This window comes from Triturus cristatus, chromosome 1_2, assembly GCF_964204655.1.
Source record: "Triturus cristatus chromosome 1_2, aTriCri1.1, whole genome shotgun sequence".
Lineage (NCBI taxonomy): Eukaryota > Metazoa > Chordata > Amphibia > Caudata > Salamandridae > Triturus > Triturus cristatus.
The window spans coordinates 120,227,631-120,250,417 of record NC_140580.1 but is presented as its reverse complement, the minus strand read 5'-3'; the positions used below and the strand labels follow the sequence as shown (position 1 = coordinate 120,250,417).

At 44.1% G+C, this 22,787-nt stretch overlaps 1 protein-coding gene across 1 annotated transcript in view; it reads right to left on the bottom strand.

Moving 5' to 3' along the window:
* Positions 1 to 22,787, bottom strand: part of LOC146866932 (importin-9-like) — a 269,255-nt gene that overhangs the window by 72,086 nt on the left and 174,382 nt on the right. Inside the window, exon 6 of the mRNA XM_085603265.1 lies at positions 20,448 to 20,534. Within this exon, the coding sequence (XP_085459391.1) occupies positions 20,448 to 20,534 (87 nt within the window). The remainder of the gene's footprint in view (positions 1 to 20,447; positions 20,535 to 22,787) is intronic.

Genomic DNA, 22,787 nt, shown 5'->3' with positions numbered 1-22,787 from the left:
AGATACATAGATACATAGATACATAGATACATAGATACATAGATACATAGATACATAGATACATAGATACATAGATACATAGATACATAGATACATAGATACATAGATACATAGATACATAGATACATAGATACATAGATACATAGATACATAGATACATAGATACATAGATACATAGATACATAGATACATAGATACATAGATACATAGATACATAGATACATAGATACATAGATACATAGATACATAGATACATAGATACATAGATACATAGATACATAGATACATAGATACATAGATACATAGATACATAGATACATAGATACATAGATACATAGATACATAGATACATAGATACATAGATACATAGATACATAGATACATAGATACATAGATACATAGATACATAGATACATAGATACATAGATACATAGATACATAGATACATAGATACATAGATACATAGATACATAGATACATAGATACATAGATACATAGATACATAGATACATAGATACATAGATACATAGATACATAGATACATAGATACATAGATACATAGATACATAGATACATAGATACATAGATACATAGATACATAGATACATAGATACATAGATACATAGATACATAGATACATAGATACATAGATACATAGATACATAGATACATAGATACATAGATACATAGATACATAGATACATAGATACATAGATACATAGATACATAGATACATAGATACATAGATACATAGATACATAGATACATAGATACATAGATACATAGATACATAGATACATAGATACATAGATACATAGATACATAGATACATAGATACATAGATACATAGATACATAGATACATAGATACATAGATACATAGATACATAGATACATAGATACATAGATACATAGATACATAGATACATAGATACATAGATACATAGATACATAGATACATAGATACATAGATACATAGATACATAGATACATAGATACATAGATACATAGATACATAGATACATAGATACATAGATACATAGATACATAGATACATAGATACATAGATACATAGATACATAGATACATAGATACATAGATACATAGATACATAGATACATAGATACATAGATACATAGATACATAGATACATAGATACATAGATACATAGATACATAGATACATAGATACATAGATACATAGATACATAGATACATAGATACATAGATACATAGATACATAGATACATAGATACATAGATACATAGATACATAGATACATAGATACATAGATACATAGATACATAGATACATAGATACATAGATACATAGATACATAGATACATAGATACATAGATACATAGATACATAGATACATAGATACATAGATACATAGATACATAGATACATAGATACATAGATACATAGATACATAGATACATAGATACATAGATACATAGATACATAGATACATAGATACATAGATACATAGATAGATAGATAGATAGATAGATAGATAGATAGATAGATAGATAGATAGATAGATAGATAGATAGATAGATAGATAGATAGATAGATAGATAGATAGATAGATAGATAGATAGATAGATAGATAGATAGATAGATAGATAGATAGATAGATAGATAGATAGATAGATAGATAGATAGATAGATAGTAATTATGTAGAATATAATTATGTGGCACTGAGTGGTTTTGTGTGGAGTGTATGTTGATTTTAGTGGCGTGTAATTATGTGGCATTGAGTGTTATTTTGAGTGTATCTTGCATTGTTTGCATTGTAATTAATTGGCACTGAGTGTTATTTGGAGTGCATGTGGCATTGAGTGTAGTGTAATTATGTGGTGTGTAATTATGTGGCGCTGAGTGGTATTTGAAGTGTATGTGGCATTGAGCGCTGTGTAATTATGTGGTGTGTAACTATGTGGCACCGATTGGTTTTTGGAGTGTCTGTTGTATTGAGTGCATTGTAGTTATGTGGCATGTAATTATGTGGCTCTGAGTGGCATTCAGAGTGTATGTTGCCTTGCCTTGTATTTCTATGGTTCCTTAAACCCTTAGAGGCAATTATTTTATTTTAACTAAAAGGATGGTAGTTAAATGGTGTTTACGGCAGGATGGTCGTTAAATGGTGGCTACGGAGAAGCTGTGCGCTGCAAGGCAAAGAGAACACGGGCATGAAAGTGAAAGCGAGGATGAAAATGGAATGAGTGTGGCAGGATGTTCGTTAAATGGTGGCTACGGAGAAGCTGTGTGCTGAAAGGCAAAGAGAACACGGGCATGAAAGTGAAAGCGAGGATGAAAATGGAATGGGTGTGGCAGGATGTTAGTTAAATGGTGGTTACGGGGAAGCTGAGTGCTGAAAGGCAAAGAGAACACAGGCCAAAGCTGGAAGAAAACACGAGATGCGAGAGGCATGTGTGTGTGGCAAACACTGGTGGGGCTCAGAGCATTCTGTTGCTGCCTTGATGCCTGTGTGTGTGAGCAGTGGGGCTGTGTGTGTGAAGTGCCTAAAGTTGCAAGAAAACATATAGTTATTTAAATCCTTAGACGCAGAATTAATGGAGCTAATGTTATCGACCTTAGAAGGATGAAAGGGAATGAGCGCGGCATATGTTAACTTTGTAAGCGCAGAAAGCGTGCAGGGCAAACTTATTATTTTGGTTGTTTGAGACTCAGATCTGTGCAAAGCTGCAGCTGCAAGAAAACACGGAGGGGGGAGGGCGGGGGAGAGATAGGCGAGAGGCATGTGTGTGTGGCAAACACTGGTGGGGCTCAGAGCGTTCTGTTGCTGCCTTGCCTTGTATTTCTATGGTTCCTTAAACCCTTTGAGGCAATTCTTTTATTTTAACTAAAAGGATGGTAGTTAAATGGTGTTTACGGCAGGATGGTCGTTAAATGGTGGCTACGGAGAAGCTGTGTGCTGAAAGGCAAAGAGAACACGGGCATGAAAGTGAAAGCGAGGATGAAAATGGAATGAGTGTGGCAGGATGGTCGTTAAATGGTGGCTACGGAGAAGCTGTGTGCAGAAAGGCAAAGAGAACACGGGCATGAAAGTGAAAGCGTGTATGAAAATGGAATGAGTGTGGCAGGATGTTAGTTAAATGGTGGTTACGGGGAAGCTGAGTGCTGAAAGGCAAAGAGAACACGGGCCAAAGCTGGAAGAAAACAGAAGATGCGAGAGGCATGTGTGTGTGGCAAACACTGGTGGGGCTCAGAGCATTCTGTTGCTGCCTTGATGCCTGTGTGTGTGAACAGTGGGGCTGTGTGTGTGAAGTGCCTAAAGTTGCAAGAAAACATATGGTTATTTAAATCCTTAGATGCAGAATTAATGGAGCTAATGTTATCAACCTTAGAAGGATGAAAAGGGAATGAGCGCGGCATATGTTAACTTTGTAAGCGCAGAAAGCGTGCAGGGCAAACTTATTATTTTGGTTGTTTGAGAATCAGATCTGGGCAAAGCTGCAAGAAAACACGGAGGGGGGAGGGCGGGCTGTGTGCTGAAAGGCAAAGAGAACACGGGCATGAAATTGAAATCGATGGATGGCAATGCGTCCGTGAGACTAGCCCTGTGGTGGGGGAGGGACAGTTGTGAGAGGCGCCATGAGGAAACAATCTCTCGGCATGCTGTGGTGGGGCGGGAAGCGCATTCCAGGCGGGGGAGCAGACCCTTTCAAGTACGATGCTGAGGCTGTGGCTACACGTGCACGCGCCAGTGGGCTGAAGCGCTTCCCCAAACGGATTGCATGGCGGCACGATGCACATGATTGTGCGTGTGCTCGCCATGCAATCCACTTTTGGGAGCACTTTGAAATGCCCCTCTTACTAGAGTCTCGCCTTGCGATTGCGTAAACGCAATAGCTAGGCGAGACCTAAAAATTCCTTCGTTTGTTATGCACACCAAGAATTTTAAAAGCATAGAAGTTTGATTGCGTTACTAAACCTAGTTTTTTTGTAGCCTTTAAGGGCAATCTTCAATTTTGCCTTGATTCTGGATCATAATCCAACCCCCAATGGCTCTTCAGCCTTTTGCACTTCTGTTTAGCTACTTTCAGATAGGAATTATACCAGGAAGCCAAAAGACAAATTCTGGAAGAGCGACTAGCTGAGACTGGCAGTACAGAGCCTAAGTTGGTTATTATAAAGTTATTAAACTTGGCAGGGTCATAGTATAAAGTGGAGCTGAAGGAAAGAAACCTATGTTACAGGACAGCACTTGAGGACTCACTCCCAGAAGTCCAGGTCAAACTCATTTGACCATCCTCCTCATGCTAGAACCATAATAGTATATATTGCTTAGAGGCAGCTGTATTACAAAAGGAACAAGAAAATTGCAAGTCCAGGCCTGCGAACAGGCGTTCCACAGGTCACAAGACTAGAAAGAGAAATAAGCGTTGGCAAAGCCAATAGGTCACGTCTATGTGAAGCTAACGGCTTTGCCAATTTTTGTAGCCATGCTGTACAGTAGAGCGGCTGCTTTTCAGCCTAGCTAAAATTTAGTTGTGTGGCATAGAGTAAAGTGGCATAGAGGAGAGTGGCATAGAGGAGAGTGGAGTAGAGTGATGTGCTGTAGAGCGGCATGGAGCAGCATAGAGTATCGTAGAATGAAGTGGCATAAAGCAGCGTAGACTGGAGTAGCGTAGAGCAGAGTGGACTGGCATAGGGTAGAGTGGCGTAGAGTGGAGTGCCATACAGTAGAGTACAGTGGCATAGAGTTGAGTGGTGTAGAGAGGTGTACAGCAGAATGGTATAGAGTAGAGAGGGATAGAGTGACGTAGAGTGGACTGGAGTGGTGCAGAGTAGAGTGGAGGTGTGTTAAGTGGAGTAGTGTATAACAGAGTGGTGTGGTGTAGAGTGGAGTGACATAGAGTAGAGTGGCATAGAGTAGAGTGACGTAGAGAAGAGTGGCATAGAGTGGCATTGTGTGGAGTGGCATGGAGTGGTGTAGAGTGGAGTACAGTGGAATAGAGTGGAGGGGCGTGGAGTAGAGTGGAGTTGAGTGGTGTGGAGTTGAGTGGTGTGGAGTTGAGTGGTGTGGAGTTGAGTGGTGTGGAGTTGAGAGGAGTGGAGGTGAGTGGCGTAGAGCAGAGTGGTGTAGAGTAGAGTGGCATAGAATAGAGTGCCGTTGCATACAGTAGAATTGCATTGAGTGCAGCAGAGTAGCATTGTGTGGAGTGGAGTGGCGTAGAGTCAATTGGCATAGAGGAGAGTGGCGTAGAGTGAAGAGGCATAGAGTGGAGTGGCGTAGAGTGGCAAAGAGTGGGGTGAAGTGGAGTAAAGTGACGCGGAGTAGAGTGGCATGGAGTAGTGCAGAGTGACATAGAGTACAGTGGTGTGGAGTGGCCTAAAGTAGTGTGGTCTAAAGTAGACTGGCATGGAGTAGTGTGTTGTGGAGTAGAGTGACACAGAGTGGTGCAGAGTAGATAGGTTTAGAATGGCTTAGAGTGCAGTTGAGTGGAGCAGATTGGAGTAGAGTGGAATGCAGTGGCATAGAGTACAATGGATTAGAGTAGAGTGGAGTGGCATGGAGTAGCATAGAGTGAAGTAGCATAGAGTGGAGTGGCATAGAATAGAGTGGCATAGGGTGCGGTGGAGTGGAGTAAATTGGCATGAAGTTGAAAGACGTGGAGTAGCGCAAAGTGGCGTAGATTGGTGTGGCGTGGAGTGGTGTAGAATAAAACAGAGTAGTGGGGCATTGAGTGCTGTAGAGTGGCATAGTGAGGAATGGAGATGCGTAGAGTGACGTATAGTGAAGTGGCAAAGAGTAAAGTCGAGTGGCATAGAGTTACTTGGCAAGGAGTGGAGTGGAGTAGAGAAATGTAGGGTAGAGTGTCTTAAAGGAGAGGAGAGTGGCATAGAGTGGAGTAGTGTGGAGTTGCATAGAGTGGAGTAGTGTGGAGTGGCGTAGAGTTGAGTGGCATAGATTGGCACAGAGTAGTACAGTTGTGAGTGTAAGTAACTAAAGCGTCAATAGAGATGAGTGATAGGGTGAAAGCAACATAAATAAGAAGCCAAATACCTATGTTAAAAGTAGGCAAGCACATTGCACGTCTGGCATAACACCTAAATGCTTTTAAAATAAAAAAAATAGTGCATTATAAAAAGGCAAAGAAGAAAACATGTACTTGGTCCATGCTTCAAGGAGGAGGTAAGACAAGAAAGGAAAGGAAGGCTATAGGAGCTAAGCAATCGAACAATTGTAAATGAGACTGACGTCGGAAAAAACTAATGGTATGCTCTGGTGGGTCGGAAGCCCACTGAATGTAAACAATACGTCTCACACCACAGTGCATGCGCTCCGTAGACGAGGCCTAAAAACGAGGTCCAAACAAAATCCTACTATGTATGTGGGTCCAATGCCAACTGATGCAGTTAAGGCCAGAGGGAGGAGCCCTGAAGATGCCGCCGAGTAATCAGATAACACTGCTCAAACATTAAAATCTCCTAATGCCAGAAAAAGCAACATGGCTGAGAACAAAAGATGCCAACACCAGCTAGAACATTTCCAAAATTGGGGCAAGAGGCCGGGGGCAATAGCAAAGTTAGTACCCCCACACGCGTAATGGTCAGAGATCAGGAGATGGTAAAACTCCTTAACTAAAAAAAACTGATTCAATTCCAGCAGAATCATTGTAATAAAATACTTGAACGCAATACAGAGTGTGCCTATTGAAACATGGTACATGGAGAATTTTAAAACCAAGAGGACAAGCGAAAGCAGCAACCACAGAAATGAAATATGCCAAACTGTGCAAAGATTTTCGATTTAGGAATCTTAACTCATCAATTGGTTGCATAGCTCAATGGATTCAGACACCCTCTGCCGAGGTCGCTATTTTTCAAAATATCTCAGAATGGTACAGTAACCAGCTAAGTGGTCTATGAACATAAGAGATATCAAAAACAGACCTGCAGAGCTGCTTTAAGCTGCCAGCTTACTGTAAACCATAAACTGTGCCCCTTTCACACTTCTTCATCCATCACACTGCTAAGCACAGCGCCCCACAACAGGATTACTGCACCTCAGTGGTCACCACGCACAACATGGAAAAAGTTCCCCACATAGGATCAAAACAAAGACAACAACACACTTCCAACCAAACACGTTGCAATACTATACAATACAATCTGTCTACAAGGGCTCACATTCGAATACCGGTACAAATGGTCAGGTGGTCTAGGTGTGTGCTACAGAACACTGAATACTGTGTCAGTCGATCAGAGCTTTCTCACCCAAGAAATGACATCAGCTGATATAAATCTATATCAGATAGTTGATTATAGATCGGATAAGCTCCGGTCCAGTCCCAGAGACCTCATGTTGGGACAGAAAGCAAAAATGCACCCTTGTTCAAGGGCCTTTTCTTCCAATGAAATGCCCTGCTGTGAGCCCTCTGTATATTAATGCCACACCAGGCTCTGCCAAGGTTGGTTTGATGTTATGCTTTAAATGACAGTAAGCAGCTCAGCCCCATGCCCCACCCCTCCCCCCTATCCGACAGTGAAAGGATAGTTGTGTACTTTTCTGTAGCTCATGCGATGGTAACAGAGGCACCAGGAGAGGCCATGGACTTTCAAAACCGTTCTCCAAGCGCTCCAGCCCACCGGGGTAATGCCCGGTGGAATAAAAGGCCTGCCTGTCCTACTGGCAGAGGTCAATGAATAGTCTTACCATCATGTCTCGCTCCTCCTCCTATGTTGAGATAACCCCTCCGCACTCCTAGAGCTGTTTAAATTAAGCCCCACAGAGGTCTGACGCATCTCGAGCCTTTCACCTCTTGAACCGTATTGACCCTAGGAAGGAGCAGGTGCCTCACATGGCATTAATCAAGAGCTGTCCGAAGTGAGGGCCCACGAGGGCCCTGAAATCAATGTGTCTTTGTTGGGGGAGGGGAGAAAACTGAGCGATGGTGAGAAGTGTAAGAAAGGAAAACAGAAGAGGCGAAAATGGAAGAGAAAGGGCAAAAGGAGAAGAAGGGACGTAATGTGGAGGAGATAGGAAAGGAATAGAGAGAGAGTGGAAGGAAAGGAGAGATGTGGCGGAAAGTAGTGCTGGTCAAATGGGAAGAAATGGAGAGATGGGAGCAGATGAAAAAGAACGGAGGGAAAGATCGGGGGAGAGTAAGCAACTGGAGAGGAAAGAGCGGCAAAGAGGACGACGTGGTGAAAGAGAAGAAAGTATTGAGGAAGAGGAGAGGTAAGAGAGGAGGGGAATTGAGCAGAATGAGGGAGAGACAAGGAGTGTAGAAAAAGAAGAATGGATGAGGAGAGGTAGCGTAGCACGCAAAGGGGAAGGAAAGAGGAGTAAGACAAGGTATATGAATAAGGAAGGGGAGAGCAGAGCAAAGGAAGAGAATGGAAAGCAGAGGTTGTATTAGAAAGGAGGGGTTGGCGGCTGGGCAGGTTTAGAAGCCAAGCCTCCTATTTAAGAGAGATGCACGCAGAGGGTATAATATTTATGATTTATTTATGTTTTGTTTCCCCCCCTAATATGGAAAAATATACCGACTCAAAATCAAGTAAATTGCCACAGAAAATGATTCGTCTTGGGCGTTCCCTGGTGGAGAGAAGGTGGGATGAGAAGACGATGGAGTAAACGTGTCTGGGGTAAGATGACAGTGGTTGCTAGGCAACCGGGAGAGCAGAGTGGCCATAACGAAGCTTGCCGCAGTGAAGGGGGGAGGCGACGACAAGATGAAAGGGTAGGGACTGATGCGAAAGGGAGGTGTCGGTGGGTGAGAGTTACTACACAAATGGAAGCATTTTATTGGTTCCCGGGGTCTCTGAGCCCCCTCCCTCTCCAGCAATTCTGTCGGAAGATACAGGACACAAAACATGCTATAAACAGATTATTGGTTATTCTGTGTCCCGTTCAGGGACATGTCCCTAAGAGCCTAGACATGAGGCGTAAAGAAGTACCTAATGCAGACCAATCTAGTAAAGACAAAGCACAAGCATTGGCAAAGCCAATAGGTCTCACCTATGTCTTTTAGCCATGTTGCTGTGCACTTTCTTTTCTGGTGGTAGGGGGACTTGGCAAGCAACACAAAGCTAGGGACAGCAGAAGCATCACAACACAGGAAAAGGTGGAAGGGAGTGGGGGAAAGAATACAACACAAGAGGGGTGTGGAAGGGATGTGATAAGCAACACAATTCGGTAGGGGGTGGGAAGGACGGGGCAAGAGCAACAACATAGCAGGGGCGCTGCAAACAGCGACAACGAGGCAAGCAACAACAAACGGGCAAGCACCTAAAAGAAACGAGACTTGAACCTATTTCCTTAGTTCCTAACTCGGCTGAGTGTTACGTAATTTACACATGGCACGCTGCGTGTTCCAAAAGTTATTATCCTACGTATTCTTTTTGTTCTGTCTCTTTTAGGTTGACAATGAGAAAAAAAAAAAGCAAAGGAATTACCTGATAAAGTTTTCTTTCCTTGGCCTTACAGCGCCGCTTCCATTCAGAAACAGAAAGTAAGAAAGCTCATTAAACTAAAAATAAACAAGCAATAGTAATGTTGCCAGTTGTGGGTGTGCTGGCAGAGGAGGCTGGGTCTGCGCAGCAAAGCAAAGTGAAAGTAAGCGCGGCGCGCGCGCCCGCGCACATGCACTGTAGCTTTAGGCCACGGCAGCACTTTGTAAAGCCCAGATATAAAATGTCTCTTCGAGCCTTTGGCTCGCGAGACCTAAAAACGTCCCTCTCACACAGAATATATACCATAATGGTAGAAGCAGGTTAAGTTCCTCAAAGAGCAAGCAGCATTGCAATTTATTTTCAAAAGTCTCATTCACTAGTAAACAACACGTAGAAAAGTTGAAGTCTGTAAATATGGATTTATTTTAAGCTAAGAGAAAAGAGCACAGGCAGAGCAGTAAACCTACTGACAGCTGTCAGCCACTTCAAATCCTAACATTCCATTTGTTGCCTTAAGCACAAAGTAAATACAGCATGGTCAGCAGTCGGGCACTCCTTTACGCCACATAAAGGTACAGCAAAGGTAATAGGAGCAAGCTTCCCTCAACTACATATATTTCTGATACAGCACAAATAAAAGCTGGTAAAGATTCACTTGCACACAGAACAGAGACATCAAATGGAGCAGAGCAAGCTTTTCTTCCACACAACCGATACAGCACAGCCTGCACCGCAAGCTTCCCTAGCGTCCAAGGACAATGCCAGCATCCACCATAAATACAACTGATAGCGCACAGACAGCAGAGGCACAGGCCTTCCTCTGAAGCAGCAGAGATACAACTTTGATACTGCAAGCCTCCCTCCTACAAAGAACAGGCGCAGGAGTAAAAAGTGCATGTTTCCCACAAATATACCATGCACGCCATGGGACTCGGAACAAGCTTCCTTCTCCCTGAAAATGGATACAACTGACCTCCCACACAAGCAGAACAAATATAACAGCACATGCTTCCTTAAACGCTGAGGATGTACAGCACAGACAGCAGCACTGGAAGCTTCTCTCATACAGATCAGGTACAGCAAAGCAATACTATAGGTTTCATTCAGATACCAAACATGTTGTACAGGGCAAACTGTGGCAGTGCAATTTTCACTCACATTTGTTTTTATTTTGCAGTTTTTTCTAGGGCGAACATGGAGGTCAGAAGATACAAGAGCAAGCTTTGCTTGCATACTTAACAGCACATCATATCAGCAGTGCAAGTTTCCTTTAAACATGGAATTGATTAAGCACACGCAGCAGTGGAAGCTATGTACGCATGCACACACAAGAGATACAATTCAGGAAATAGTACTGCATTTTCCTCATGTAGAGATAAAGTTGGGACAGTAGCAATGCAAGCTTTTTTCACAAGGCGGTCCCAGGATGCTTGTTTCCGATCCAGGGAAAACCTGGCTTGGCAGTTCGGGCTGGACTGTCCCCATGAGGAACAGGTTAAGACTAACTTGCATATGGCTGGGTCTGAACTGGGGTGGCGAAGTGAGCTTAAGAACAATGATGGATTCAACCCAGATCTAATAGTGACTGGGGGTAAGTGTCTGAAAAGTTTCAGCGCTGGGTAAGTGTCTGAAAAGTTTCAGCGCTCTGTCCATCATCATCTTGTGTTTGCTTTGGGATAGCATAGGCAACACTGCAACGGTCCATTGTATACAAAACATGTACACCAAAAGCATCAGCTGTGTAGGCTACTGGAGCACACCAGACAGGCTGAGTACATACAGCAGCAGTGCATTTTTATTTGAATGCGTAACATGTACAACATAGCCACGTTGCACACAACAGCAGGGCATGCTTCCTTCCCACATAAGGCAGATACTGCACAGGTATCAGCATTACAAAATGCTTTGCAATTTGGCAGGTAGTAGCAGTGCATTTTCATTTTTAACAAGTATGGCAGCAAAGTACAAGTAGCTACAGTACAAGTAGAAGCAGTACAAGCTTTCCTCATGGACATGCAATGCAAGCTTCCTTCACAAAAGGGACAAAACGCACAAGTAGTAGCAGTGTAAGCTTAGAAATAAGAAGCAGTGCGCACTTCCTTCACACACAGGATAAATACAACACAGGTAAAATAGCAGGACAAGTTGCATTCCCACTTTGACTGGTAGTGGGAGCGAAAGCTACTCTCACACAGAAAGGTAGCAGCATTGCAAGCTTTATTTACACATTGGGAACATACTATAGAACACACGTAGCAGTAGTCAAAGCTTCCAGAGTACACACAGAATAGCTAAAGTACTGAAACAAGCAGTTTTATGATATTGTTTTGGGACTTGCATAAAGCACGTCTGCTACTTTTGTGACATCTTACTATTTGTGGGCAGTCGTAGCTACACTTCAGTATAACAGAGTAAATTAGTATTGCATTGATAGTACACTCCGCAAATCTTGGAGCTCTTGTACCTTGTGCGGGACTCTTATCACCTTTTGTACTCTGCATTTTGTCGCTTCATTTTCCCCAGCACGTTGTAGAGAGCACTGATCTCTGGATTGATGTGTCGATCTGCACCCCCATGCCGTCGGGGTACACCCACGACACCCCAGGCCCCTGCTGCATCGTCTTGGCACCAGCAATAACCCATTATGTGCTGGAATAGATCCACATGGATCCTGGAATGAAGCGTGACTAAGGGACACTGCTGCAGTTTGTTTGATGGGTGAGCCAAGGGGGCAGTTGCCGCTCCCTACTTACCCCCTTCCCCCCTTTAGATGTTTGGAGGGTTCTAAAGTTAAAATTTCAATGAAATGAGATTATGCATCCATGGTCCCAACATATTCGAAGTTGAAAAAGAAATTATTGAAGTTACAAGCCATTCCGCAGAACAGAGTTGTATGGGATTGTGAAGCTTCCTTACTTCGATACTGTATCTCACGGCATCCTCCTGCATCGGCTTGAGGAGATCGGTGTCAGTGGCCTGGCGCTGCAGTGGTTCTGCTCCTTCCTGGATAACCGTTCCTTCTGTGTGGCTATTCCTCCCTTTTCGTCCAGTTTCCAGCCTCTGGCCATGGGGGTTCCGCAAGGGTCTTCGCTAAGTCCCACGTTGTTCAATCTTTACGTGAGACCGCTGGCTGATGTTGCGAGGCAGTGGGGCCTCACTTTGGTATCATATGCCGATGACACTCAGCTGGCGGTTACTCTTAGCGGAGATGTTCAACAAGATGCCCCCAGGTTTCAGTCCGGACTGAAGGCGGTGGCTAGCTGGTTGACAGATAACTGTCTTCAGCTTAATGCCAAGAAAACGGAGGTAATGGTTGTCGGGAAGGGAGTGGAGCTCTGGGGCGATCAGTGGTGGCCTGCTGAGTTGGGCCCTACTCCGACCCCAGTGTCGGAGGTGAAAAATCTGGGGGTCTGGTTGGACGCTGGCCTTACCTTTATAGGTCATACCAAAAAAACGGCAGCCTGTTGTTTCGGTCTGTTAAGAGGACTTAGACCTGTTCTTAAATATTTTGATGCCCCAACCAGACAGCTCGTAGTCCAGGCTACTATCATCTCTCGCCTGGACTACGCTAGTTCTCTTCTGGCTGGGGCTAATCAGGCTGAATTAACCCGCTTGCAGCGGGTCCAAAATGCTGCGGCTCGAGCCATTGTTGGCCTACCTAGATTCTCCCCGGTGGCGAATGTCCTTCGCTCCTTGCATTGGCTCCCTGTCAGGAAGCGTATTCTTTTCAAGGTCCTTTGCTTGGCTTTTAAAATATTAAGAGGTATAGGCCCTGAAATTCTGTCCAACCTCATTTCTTTCTATGTCCCCACCCGTAGCCTCCGTTCTCAGGGCCAGGCCCTTGCTGTGGTTCCTAGATTTAGACTTAGTCGGATGGGGGGTCGCTCCTTCAGCGTGAAAGCTGCACTGATTTGGAACACCCTCCCAGTTGAAGTCCGTCAGTTAGACGATCTGTTGTCTTTCCGGAGAGCCATCAAGACCTTTTTGTTTTAGCTCTCTATTTTAGGTTTCTTTTCTCTGGCTGTGTTATGTTTCTCCTTGTTTCTGCGCCGGGACGCTCCTTTGCTGGAGTAGCTGTGCGCATAATAAATCGACATAACATAACATAACATAACATAACATAACTTGCAAATGTCCAATAACAATAACAGAGAGCAATCCCCTTTTCCTTCCAGCTAGCTTTGGCTAAACCATGGTGCCTCCAGTAGACCACAGACACGGGTTCGGACAGCTACACTGGGGCAGGATTGTGCTTGCCAGTGTTTTAAGTAGCCCTCAACATATGTCTGATCCATTATAAAGCTCTCAAACAACTACTCGCCCAACAAAACTCAGAAGAAAATTGCGAAAAAGCACAGGCAAATATACATATAGTCTCTAAAGAACTAATACATACTGAACATTTTTGTGAAGATTTGGGTGTACTATACGATAGGGCTGTGGGGTTTTATCATGCAGTACTCTCTTGGGTCCAGTTAGGCTTGTTTACTTAACCTCAACCATGGGTAGCTGTGGCTGCAAGCACTAAGGCTCAGCAAAGGAACAATGTATAATGCATTTAACAGCACCAAACAACGAAATAATAAAGTCACAACACACAAAAAAATGGGGACACCAATTTATAAAAATAGATATTTTAATTAATTTTTTAGAGACCTTGATTAGAAAAATCCACCAGAGAGTTCCAGAAGATTTCAAACAATATAATAACTTTGAAATAAAACTGCAAATAAGCATTTTTTAAACGTTTTAAACTTTTGAAAAGTTTGTAACAGGCTACTCCGGCCTGGCTTAGGTGACCAAATCTGACATGACAGAGGTCTAGGGGGCCAGAGATGAGACTTTGGACAGTTACCTGGCTACCAAAGAGGTTTTAGGGCAAGATCCAAACGTTAGAGAACAACCTTCATAGAATACAATGGAGTGGTCCTGATGCTTAGGGATGCAGGCGAAAAGATGATCTGGTTGTGGTGTGGTCGATTGGGGTGTCTTTGTGGTGGTTCCTCAGTCCACAGGTGAAGGGGAGTGATCTTCACCACATAGGTCGGGGTCTATCTAAGTCCTCTACATTGCAGTAGCAAGCCAGCCAATGCTAGGCTACCGGTCAGTCTGTACCACGGTTGAAGCCACATCCTTGGGTGGGGGCTAGTGTCCCTTGGTTGTTAGGAATCTGAACTTGGATCAAAATCCTGGGCCAGGAAAGCTCAGGTGCAACCTTTGGCTATCTCAGGTCTGTCCTCTTTGGGGGCCCGGGAACTGGTAGCTGCAAAAATTCGGCAGTGGCTACCAACTTGTCAGTTTGGGCCACTTCAGCTTGTGTCGCTTGTGCTGGTTCGAGAGGGATCAGCCAACTGATCCTTGGAGTCATTGCTGTAGGCTGGGGATCAAGCCAGGAGCCACAGGCAGACTCAAAACAGAGGGGGGAGGGCTTGTGTGTGTGTGTGTGTCTCTTGCCATTGTGCAAATGGCAAAGTCGAGCTAGCATTGTAAAACACTGCCCTTCCAGTCTGCAGTGACAGGCTGGAAGCCATTTTGTACTTTGTCACATGGGATGGCACAGATAGTAATGCAACCCTGGGTGGGGACAATGCCTTAAATGCTCTGGGTAACATATACTAGGGAGGTATAAATAAGTCAGTCCTTGCCAATTGTGAGTATCCAATTCGAAATGCAATTCGTAGAGGGTCAGAACACTGGCATTAAGGTCTGCTAAGCAGGCCTCAGTGCACTCACAAGTCGAAAAACCAGCACCATCAATCCAAAACTGTGGGAGTGGACACGCAATGAGGCATTTCCTTACAATTTTTATTTTTTACTTTTCTATCATTGGACCCTGGAAAACAACAAAAAACACCCACATGTAGAATCGAGGGACATTTATAAAATAGAAACACCCATTTCTATAAATAAAGCAAACTCATAATACCTGTGTAAAGCCCATTTTTAAGTTCTCTTTTTATTGATCTTCTAATACAAATGTATAAACTATGGGCCAGATGTACTTAGATAGCATTGTGCGATTTCCTAAATGCAAATCACAATGATTCGCAATTAGAAAATCGCAAAATGCAAAGTATGAAGGTATATAGTACACCTTTTGTGATTCCTAGGGGGTCGCAAATGACCTAACTCATGAATATTAATGAGGTAGATCGCACTTTGCAACCTCCTAGGAATCGCAAAAAACACGGGGATGGTGGCCTGCTGAAATCAGCAGCCCACCAGGTCCGTGATTGTTTTTAAATAAAGCAATCTTTTTTTTTTCGTAAAGCAGCCAGTTTTCCTTAAAGGAAAACGAGATGCTATATAAAACAAATAGAAAAGTTTTCTTTACATTATTTAAGAGCAGTCAGTGTCCGTGGGACCACTGCCTGCTCTTAAAAATTGTTTTACAAACATTCACAAAGGTGAAGGGGTCCCTTGGGGACCCCTTTCCATTTGAGAATGGGTTACCACCTACTTGCAGTAGATGGTAAAATGTGAATATTTTGCTACCGCCAATTGCAGTCACAAAACATTCATACATACAAATGCAATTCGGTATTAGGAAATGACGCCCTAAACACGGCCCTTCCTAATACCGAATCGCAAACCCATTTTGCGATTCGGTACAGGTTACTGAATCGCAAAATTAAGTTTGCTGCATCGGAAAAGCAATTTTTGAGTTTGCAAACGGGCAGATTCTGCGAATCTGCCGATTTGCAAACGCAAAAATGCTTGATACATCTGCCCCTTTATTCCTAAAACACACTGAATATTAAAAAGGAGTTTAAAACACACAGCAATCTTGCTTTCTAGGTCCTCAATGATCAGCTGTACTGACTCATGGTCCTTTTAAAACAGAGAAACAAAAATAAATTGTTTGCATGCAGCACAGTGGTAGCCCCCTTAGTTCATTTTGCAGTCTACTGAAATACACTATGCCTGAACCCCAGAAACCGCACTGTCAGCCTCGCAATTTGGTTTTGAAGGATGGATTGAGGATCTGAAAACACCCAATGCCAACCATTTTTCTGTGTCATGTGGGAGAAATCTATTCTCTCTGAGAAACATAAAAAAGAGAACAGTAGGGCAAATCCCTGCCTTAGAATAGGGAGGTTAAATAGGAATGATTAATAATCCACATTTGTAAAGCGCGAACAATCACCCGTAAGGGTCTCTAGGCGCTGGGGGCCGTCGGGAAGATTAAGCAAGCTATTGCCCAGAGTCACATGGTGCTGGGCTAATCTGCTGCCGGGAATCGAACCGTGATCCCCTGATTCCGGAGTTAGTCGCCCTGGCCGCGGCGCCACACCTCTTCCTGGGTGATTGTTTCACACAGTCTCTGCAATTAGACTACCTAGGGAGGCTTGACACACCAGGCTTAGAGTCTGAATGTACTCTATATATGTATGAGCTGAGGCCCAAGAAGCCACTTCACAAAAGTCTAGGACTGAGCCATTTCACATTAGAGCAGCTATGGCTGCTTTACCGAAAATGATCGGTTTGCTTTTTGATTCAGATTAAATTTTGCTACAAAATATTTCCGACTACAGTCTGCTTAGTGAAGCCAAGTCAGTGCAAATGACCGTATTAATTGGCTAATAGCAGTTGAGATTTACGCAATTCTGTTTTCTAAGTATCTTAAAGCGCTTTTTGCATCAAGGGTATGGAGAAAGCACTCAGCCCGAGATATGGCAACCGCGAAGAAGGCGAGAAGCCGAGGAGCCAGACTGAGATTTAGGTGAAAATACAAAATAATTCTGGAAAGAAAGAAATGGCAAGCCTATTTGTGTGATCCTTTTGCCCTGAAGGGAACTGCTTACCCTCGATAGGCCACTCAGATGGGTTCCCCATTCTTCCACCAAAACATCCCTTTCAATGATCTGAGCTGGAGATTTATAAATTGGGATGCCATGAAGCTGGTTGTTCTTACATGACAGAAATTGGGACTGACTAGGAGGAGGAGGAGGAGTAGTTCAAGATTTGTTCGCACCAGTTCCCCGTTTTCTAAGATTATAGGTCTTCCAGACAATCTTTAAGTGGCTGCTTATGAAATCTTGCATTAAAGGATTAAAAAAATGCAAAAGGTCAATCAGCCAAATGTTTGGTAGTTGTTACATGACATTAACACTTGCTCTCTATGGAGGACACTGTCTTATGAAGGAACCAGATTCTTTATTTTTAGCATTAACCAAAAAAAGCCTATGGCTTTCATTATGAGTGGCCAAGGGCAGGGACACAGAGCAATCTTGATGCTGGACTGTTTATCTTTCCCAGTACATCCTGCTCTGGAATTAACAGGTCCAGAAACTCTGGGGTTTGCTGACCCAAGTCTTTGTGCGAAGATTCTCCCACACCCTTGCATGTTCTTTGGAGACAACATGAGGAACAGCAAACAGTCCCTGATCATCAGCTTTGCTCTCCCCCAACACCTCATACCTTACTACCTGCCAGAACATCTCCTGCACCTATTTACCACCTGAATGAAACAGGTAGCAAATGTGTGCAGTTTTTGGTCAGTAATTTCTACATGCAGGACCTGGACCCGGTATTCCCGTGTTCACGTGGTAACTCCCAATCCAGGGAAAATAACTTATCATCCCTTGATTTTCGGTGTGGGATACCAGTGAGAACCAGAAATGTACAGACCCAAGACTTGAAGTAGTGAGGTGGTTGTCTGCAGATTCTAAAGCACCTTGTGACTGGAGTCAGTATTAAGCAACCAGTCGCCTAGGTAAGAATAAATTAATAAGCCTTTGTGGCAATGCAACATTTGCTAACATGGCCATGCCTTTGCAGAACGCTTGAGCTGATAGCAGTTGTTCTTCCCTATTCTCAGTCAAAGAAACTTTCTGTGGTGTTTTCATACAAAGATATAACAGTAGGTGCCTTGTACATATACAGAACACATGTAGGCTCCATGTTGTAAATTCCGACTTTCTCAACACATTTATTTCCAGAATTTGACAACATTCCCCTTTAAAGCTGGGAAAGACACCTTAGTTTTGTTGATGTTTTAGAGCGAACTCTAACATATTATTTTATGCAAGAGTGTACTTTCTGTACTTGCTAGTCCAGTGCAATTTGTCTCCAAACCCTTGATAGTATGTTAGGTGATGAAATGTGGAATTAGATTTTGCATCTATTCTGCACAATATCAAGCACTTGTGTCTGTTATGATGTATTATATTCTCCTCTACCAATAACCAATGGTGGCACATTAAAGATTCGCAGTTTTGCTGAAGAAGTCTTTCATGCAACCAAAGGCTGTTCAAAATTAATAAATAAATCAGGTTCACCTTTTGGCTTGGCCACTGCAGACCTACGGACTTCGCCAAATGCTTTTTGCCAACGCTGTTCATCATCATCATCATCTTCATCACAATGTTGTATCTGAGTGCAATCGTCATCACAAGTGTATATTCGTCATGCCGTTACTGCAGCCCCAGAGTGATGTATAAGTGTGCAGGCACCACCACAAATGTACACTCGTACATAATTTTTTTTTTTTTTTTTTTGAGGTACTGCCGGAAATGTTTTCTCAGTACCGGCACACACTGTGGAGTAGCTGTGCACTTTAGAAATCTGATTAACAGTTTCAGCTGTGGTGCCAGACCTTTAGGTGTCAATGGGTTATTGCCTAATAAACTGCTTCTGTGCCTCTGAAGAAGGATTCAGCTTGTTTTATTTACAACAATCAGATACCCTCAACATGAGGAGATACAAAAGAAATTGCATTGATCAAGACACACAAGGCTAAAACACAAATGAAATGTCATTTTGGTGAACTGTTCATACGCTTAAGTCAACATGGGATTATGCGGAACCAAAGACACTCATGGACAAAGACACTTAAATCGAAGTAAGTGGAAGCAAAAGACTAGAATGGAGTCACGCAAATGTATTGTGAACTATAACAGGAGGCTGAAAAAGACTGCTGAGGTATAATATGGGGGAGATACCACCTTACCACAGACATGAATAAAACATTCAGAACAACCTTCAAGGGAAAAGAAACTAAGTTATGGTGCAGCAATTTTTGACACTACTAAAGTTCAGCAACTAAAAAGAGATGTGAAACGCTCAACAATGAGAGCCTATTAGAAGTAATGAACTATAGTCAGCACTAAGGAGTATCCTTAAAAACTGGTTGATTACAGCCAATTATGTTTCAGAAGTTCCTATCGAGCAATGATACTTTTTTCCTTCCTTCATTAGGAAATCATTTAAACGCTTCAACTACTTATATTACATGACAAAGGGCTATGCCCGCACAAAAGGCAGAAACGTATCCAACATGAAAGAGCGGGGTGTGAGGTTTTGGGGGAGGGGGCAGAACGAGCTTACAATGTTGATTCAAAACAGATACTTATTGAAAAGGTTTTGAATTACAAGCAATACGAATGGAACAAACATGGAGCATGATGAAATTAAGTACTGGAGAATTATTAAAAAGCAGTCTAAAAGCAATGGAACCTAGGAGGGAATCCAGGCAGTGCAAGAGGCGAAGCTCTGCAAGTCTATTTACAATGCATCGAGAGGGCAAGCTACAAAACCCCTGACCAATGTGCACCAAAGTTTCATTTGAGCATGCAGATCAGATCTGAGGACATGTAGTTTGGAAACCAAATTAAACCACACGTAGTTCAGAAACGGAATGAAAACTAAAACTCACTTCTTAACAACTAATGCTGCAGCCAGCTAATGACCTGCATATACCAATTACTAACATCAAAGTCAAAGTGTCAATGAAGGTCTTCCAGCTAGAACCATTTCATTGCATGGTTAGAAGCAGATAAGTAGTTATGTGTGTGGAAAAGGTACAGAAACAGCAGAGCAGTGTAGATTGTAGAGGTCTTGCGTGTATAAGGAACATTTCTGATCTTAGATGGTCATTACAGGAAGCTGTACCAACTATCCACATGTGGGTCATGAATGGAAACACAAAGCGGGAAATGAAATAAAAAACCTATTTAAACTCGTATTGCTATTTGCTCTGGACAGGACACATGCAAAGAAATCAAGCTTTCCTACCTTTTCAAGCTCCTCCATGTTGCAAACCATGTGTGCACAGGTGGTGAAGATTTCCACTGCACGCGACCTTGTGCGTATCCCATACACCTGTCAGAAAAAAGCGACCAATAACTATAAAGTAATTGTTCAGCACCTTCCGAATGCACAGACACAGAAAATAAATTCATACATCATTGCATTTTATTTCAACAGCATTACAATCCTTCATAATGCAGTATTACCAAACTTCTAACCCCCCAATGTTCATTTTCTGCAACTCACTATGTTCACCCTCCTGGCAACTTTTGTTTTTACAACACCTAAAAAGGTTAAAGTGCTGGCACTTCTTTATTTGGTGTTGTCACTACTGTTAGAGTGTGTAGTTGGTATAACGGAGTCACATGAACAGGGCCACTGCCAACCCAGGTCTGGAAAGGTGTTATATACGAGTGCCTGTGTGTTGCGCGCTAACAAGAAAAAACATAACCATAACAACGTACCCACTCCCTCCATCCCCCTCCCTGCCTCCCTGCTAGACGGATTTAAAACTACCCGCCACCCCAACATTGCAGAGCGCTTCATACCCAATACCTGTAACAGTACTTGCGTTTCGGGGGTGAGAAGTCCGGGGAACGCTGTAGTCTAACCCCTCTTTGAAGATCATTATTCATTCGAATCCCGCCTTAGCCGCACGGCTAGTCCTACAGCTGCGGACCCTGGCCTGCCCTTCCGTCTGATGAAGACGGTCACACTAACTGGATATCATCCGGCGGCGTGTTCATTACTTCTTTATTGGCAGCCCTTGAATAAGTCCTTGAAGGTCGGCGATGTCCATTTGTGCCCCGTCCCCTTTTTTCATTCTTCAGCCTCCGACCTTTGTGCGCTGTCGTCTTCCTGCTCTCGACTGTGATCCTTGGGGTCCCCCTCCACCCCTCGCTGTTGTTGGCGTCTCTCTGACCGTCTGGATCCGTCCACTCATCGCCACCCCTCGTGGGCCTCTTCAGGAGTGTCAAAAAAACAAGTTTTGCCATCCGCCACTACTCGTAACTTTGCCGGAAATAGTATGGAGTAAGTAAATTCTCTGCGCCAAAGTTCCTTTTTAACCGCTTCAGTGCCCATGACGAGATGGTCTCGTCATGGAGCACGGTTGCGCTGTGCCCATGACGAGACTATCCCGTCATGAACCCCGCCCGCTAATGTAACGCCCGGCACAGGGCGGGGAAAGGGCGTGGCACTGAAGGGGTTAATCTCGAAGAAGCTCCTGCGACTTTTGGTAACCGCAGCTGTGTAACCGCAGCTGTGTAGTCCGGGAAAAAGGATACCACAGAGTTTTGGATGCGAATCGGCGGGGCCACTCTTGCCGTTGGCAGTATTGCATCCCGGTCACGGAAATTAAAAATTCGGGCCAGGACGGGTCTGGGAGGTGCTCTAGACTTAGGCTTACCGCCTAGCACCCTGTACGCCCTTTCTACTGAGAAAAAGGTAAAGAGCCCCCTTGGTTGGAGTCTTGTCTTTATAAGTTCCTAAACATAAAGGTCCATGGCCGGGCCCCCTTCACTCTCGGGAATGCCTGTGAGTCGGACGTTATTGCGGCGAGAGCGCCCCTCCTGGTCACCCAGCTTCGCCGCCATTATTTTGTTTTCAGGCTCCAGGTGGCTAACTTTTTCAAGCAATGTGGCTGTGTCCCCGGCCAGGGTTTTCGTTACTTGTTCCACCTCCGTGACCCTTGCGTTCATTTTCTGGAAGTCAGCCCGTAGGAAGGATACATCCGTAGAAATGGTGCCCACCGTTGACTGCACATTAGTGAGAGCGGCCATAATGTCATCCAGTGTCACTTTATTTGCTCCCTCTCCTTCCGGGGCTTTGTCCGGCATTTCTTTGCGGTCCGGCAGAGCCGGGAAGTCTTTTGCGTATGCATACTTGTCCAGTTTGCCCTGGGCGGTTGTGGGTGGGCCCCTGCCCCGCCCCCTTCTTGTCTGGGGAACTTTGCGCCGGCCGGTAATTGCCGCCGCCAGCCGCGGGATTGTCCCTCCACGCGCGGCCTTTCGGTTTTCCCGCCGCGCAATTACCTGAAAGGTGTCGGGGCAGAGCGCTAGAATTGGTCGCACCGCCAAGAAACACGCGGTCCCGGGGGGGGGGGGGCACTCCACCTGGCCGAGTGACCTCTGTCAGCCACTCCGGGCGTATAGACCGTCCGAGTGCAGGCATCAGTGACCATACCCCGGAGAAACCTGTTCAGTAGGCCAGGTCTGCAATCGGCTCCGGGCGTTAATTCAGCCGGCTCTCCCCGGGGTCGGTGTCCCTCTTAGTAGTTGCGGCTTAATGCTGCCCCGGGTCGCCCTGCACGCCCCAGGGGTCGCT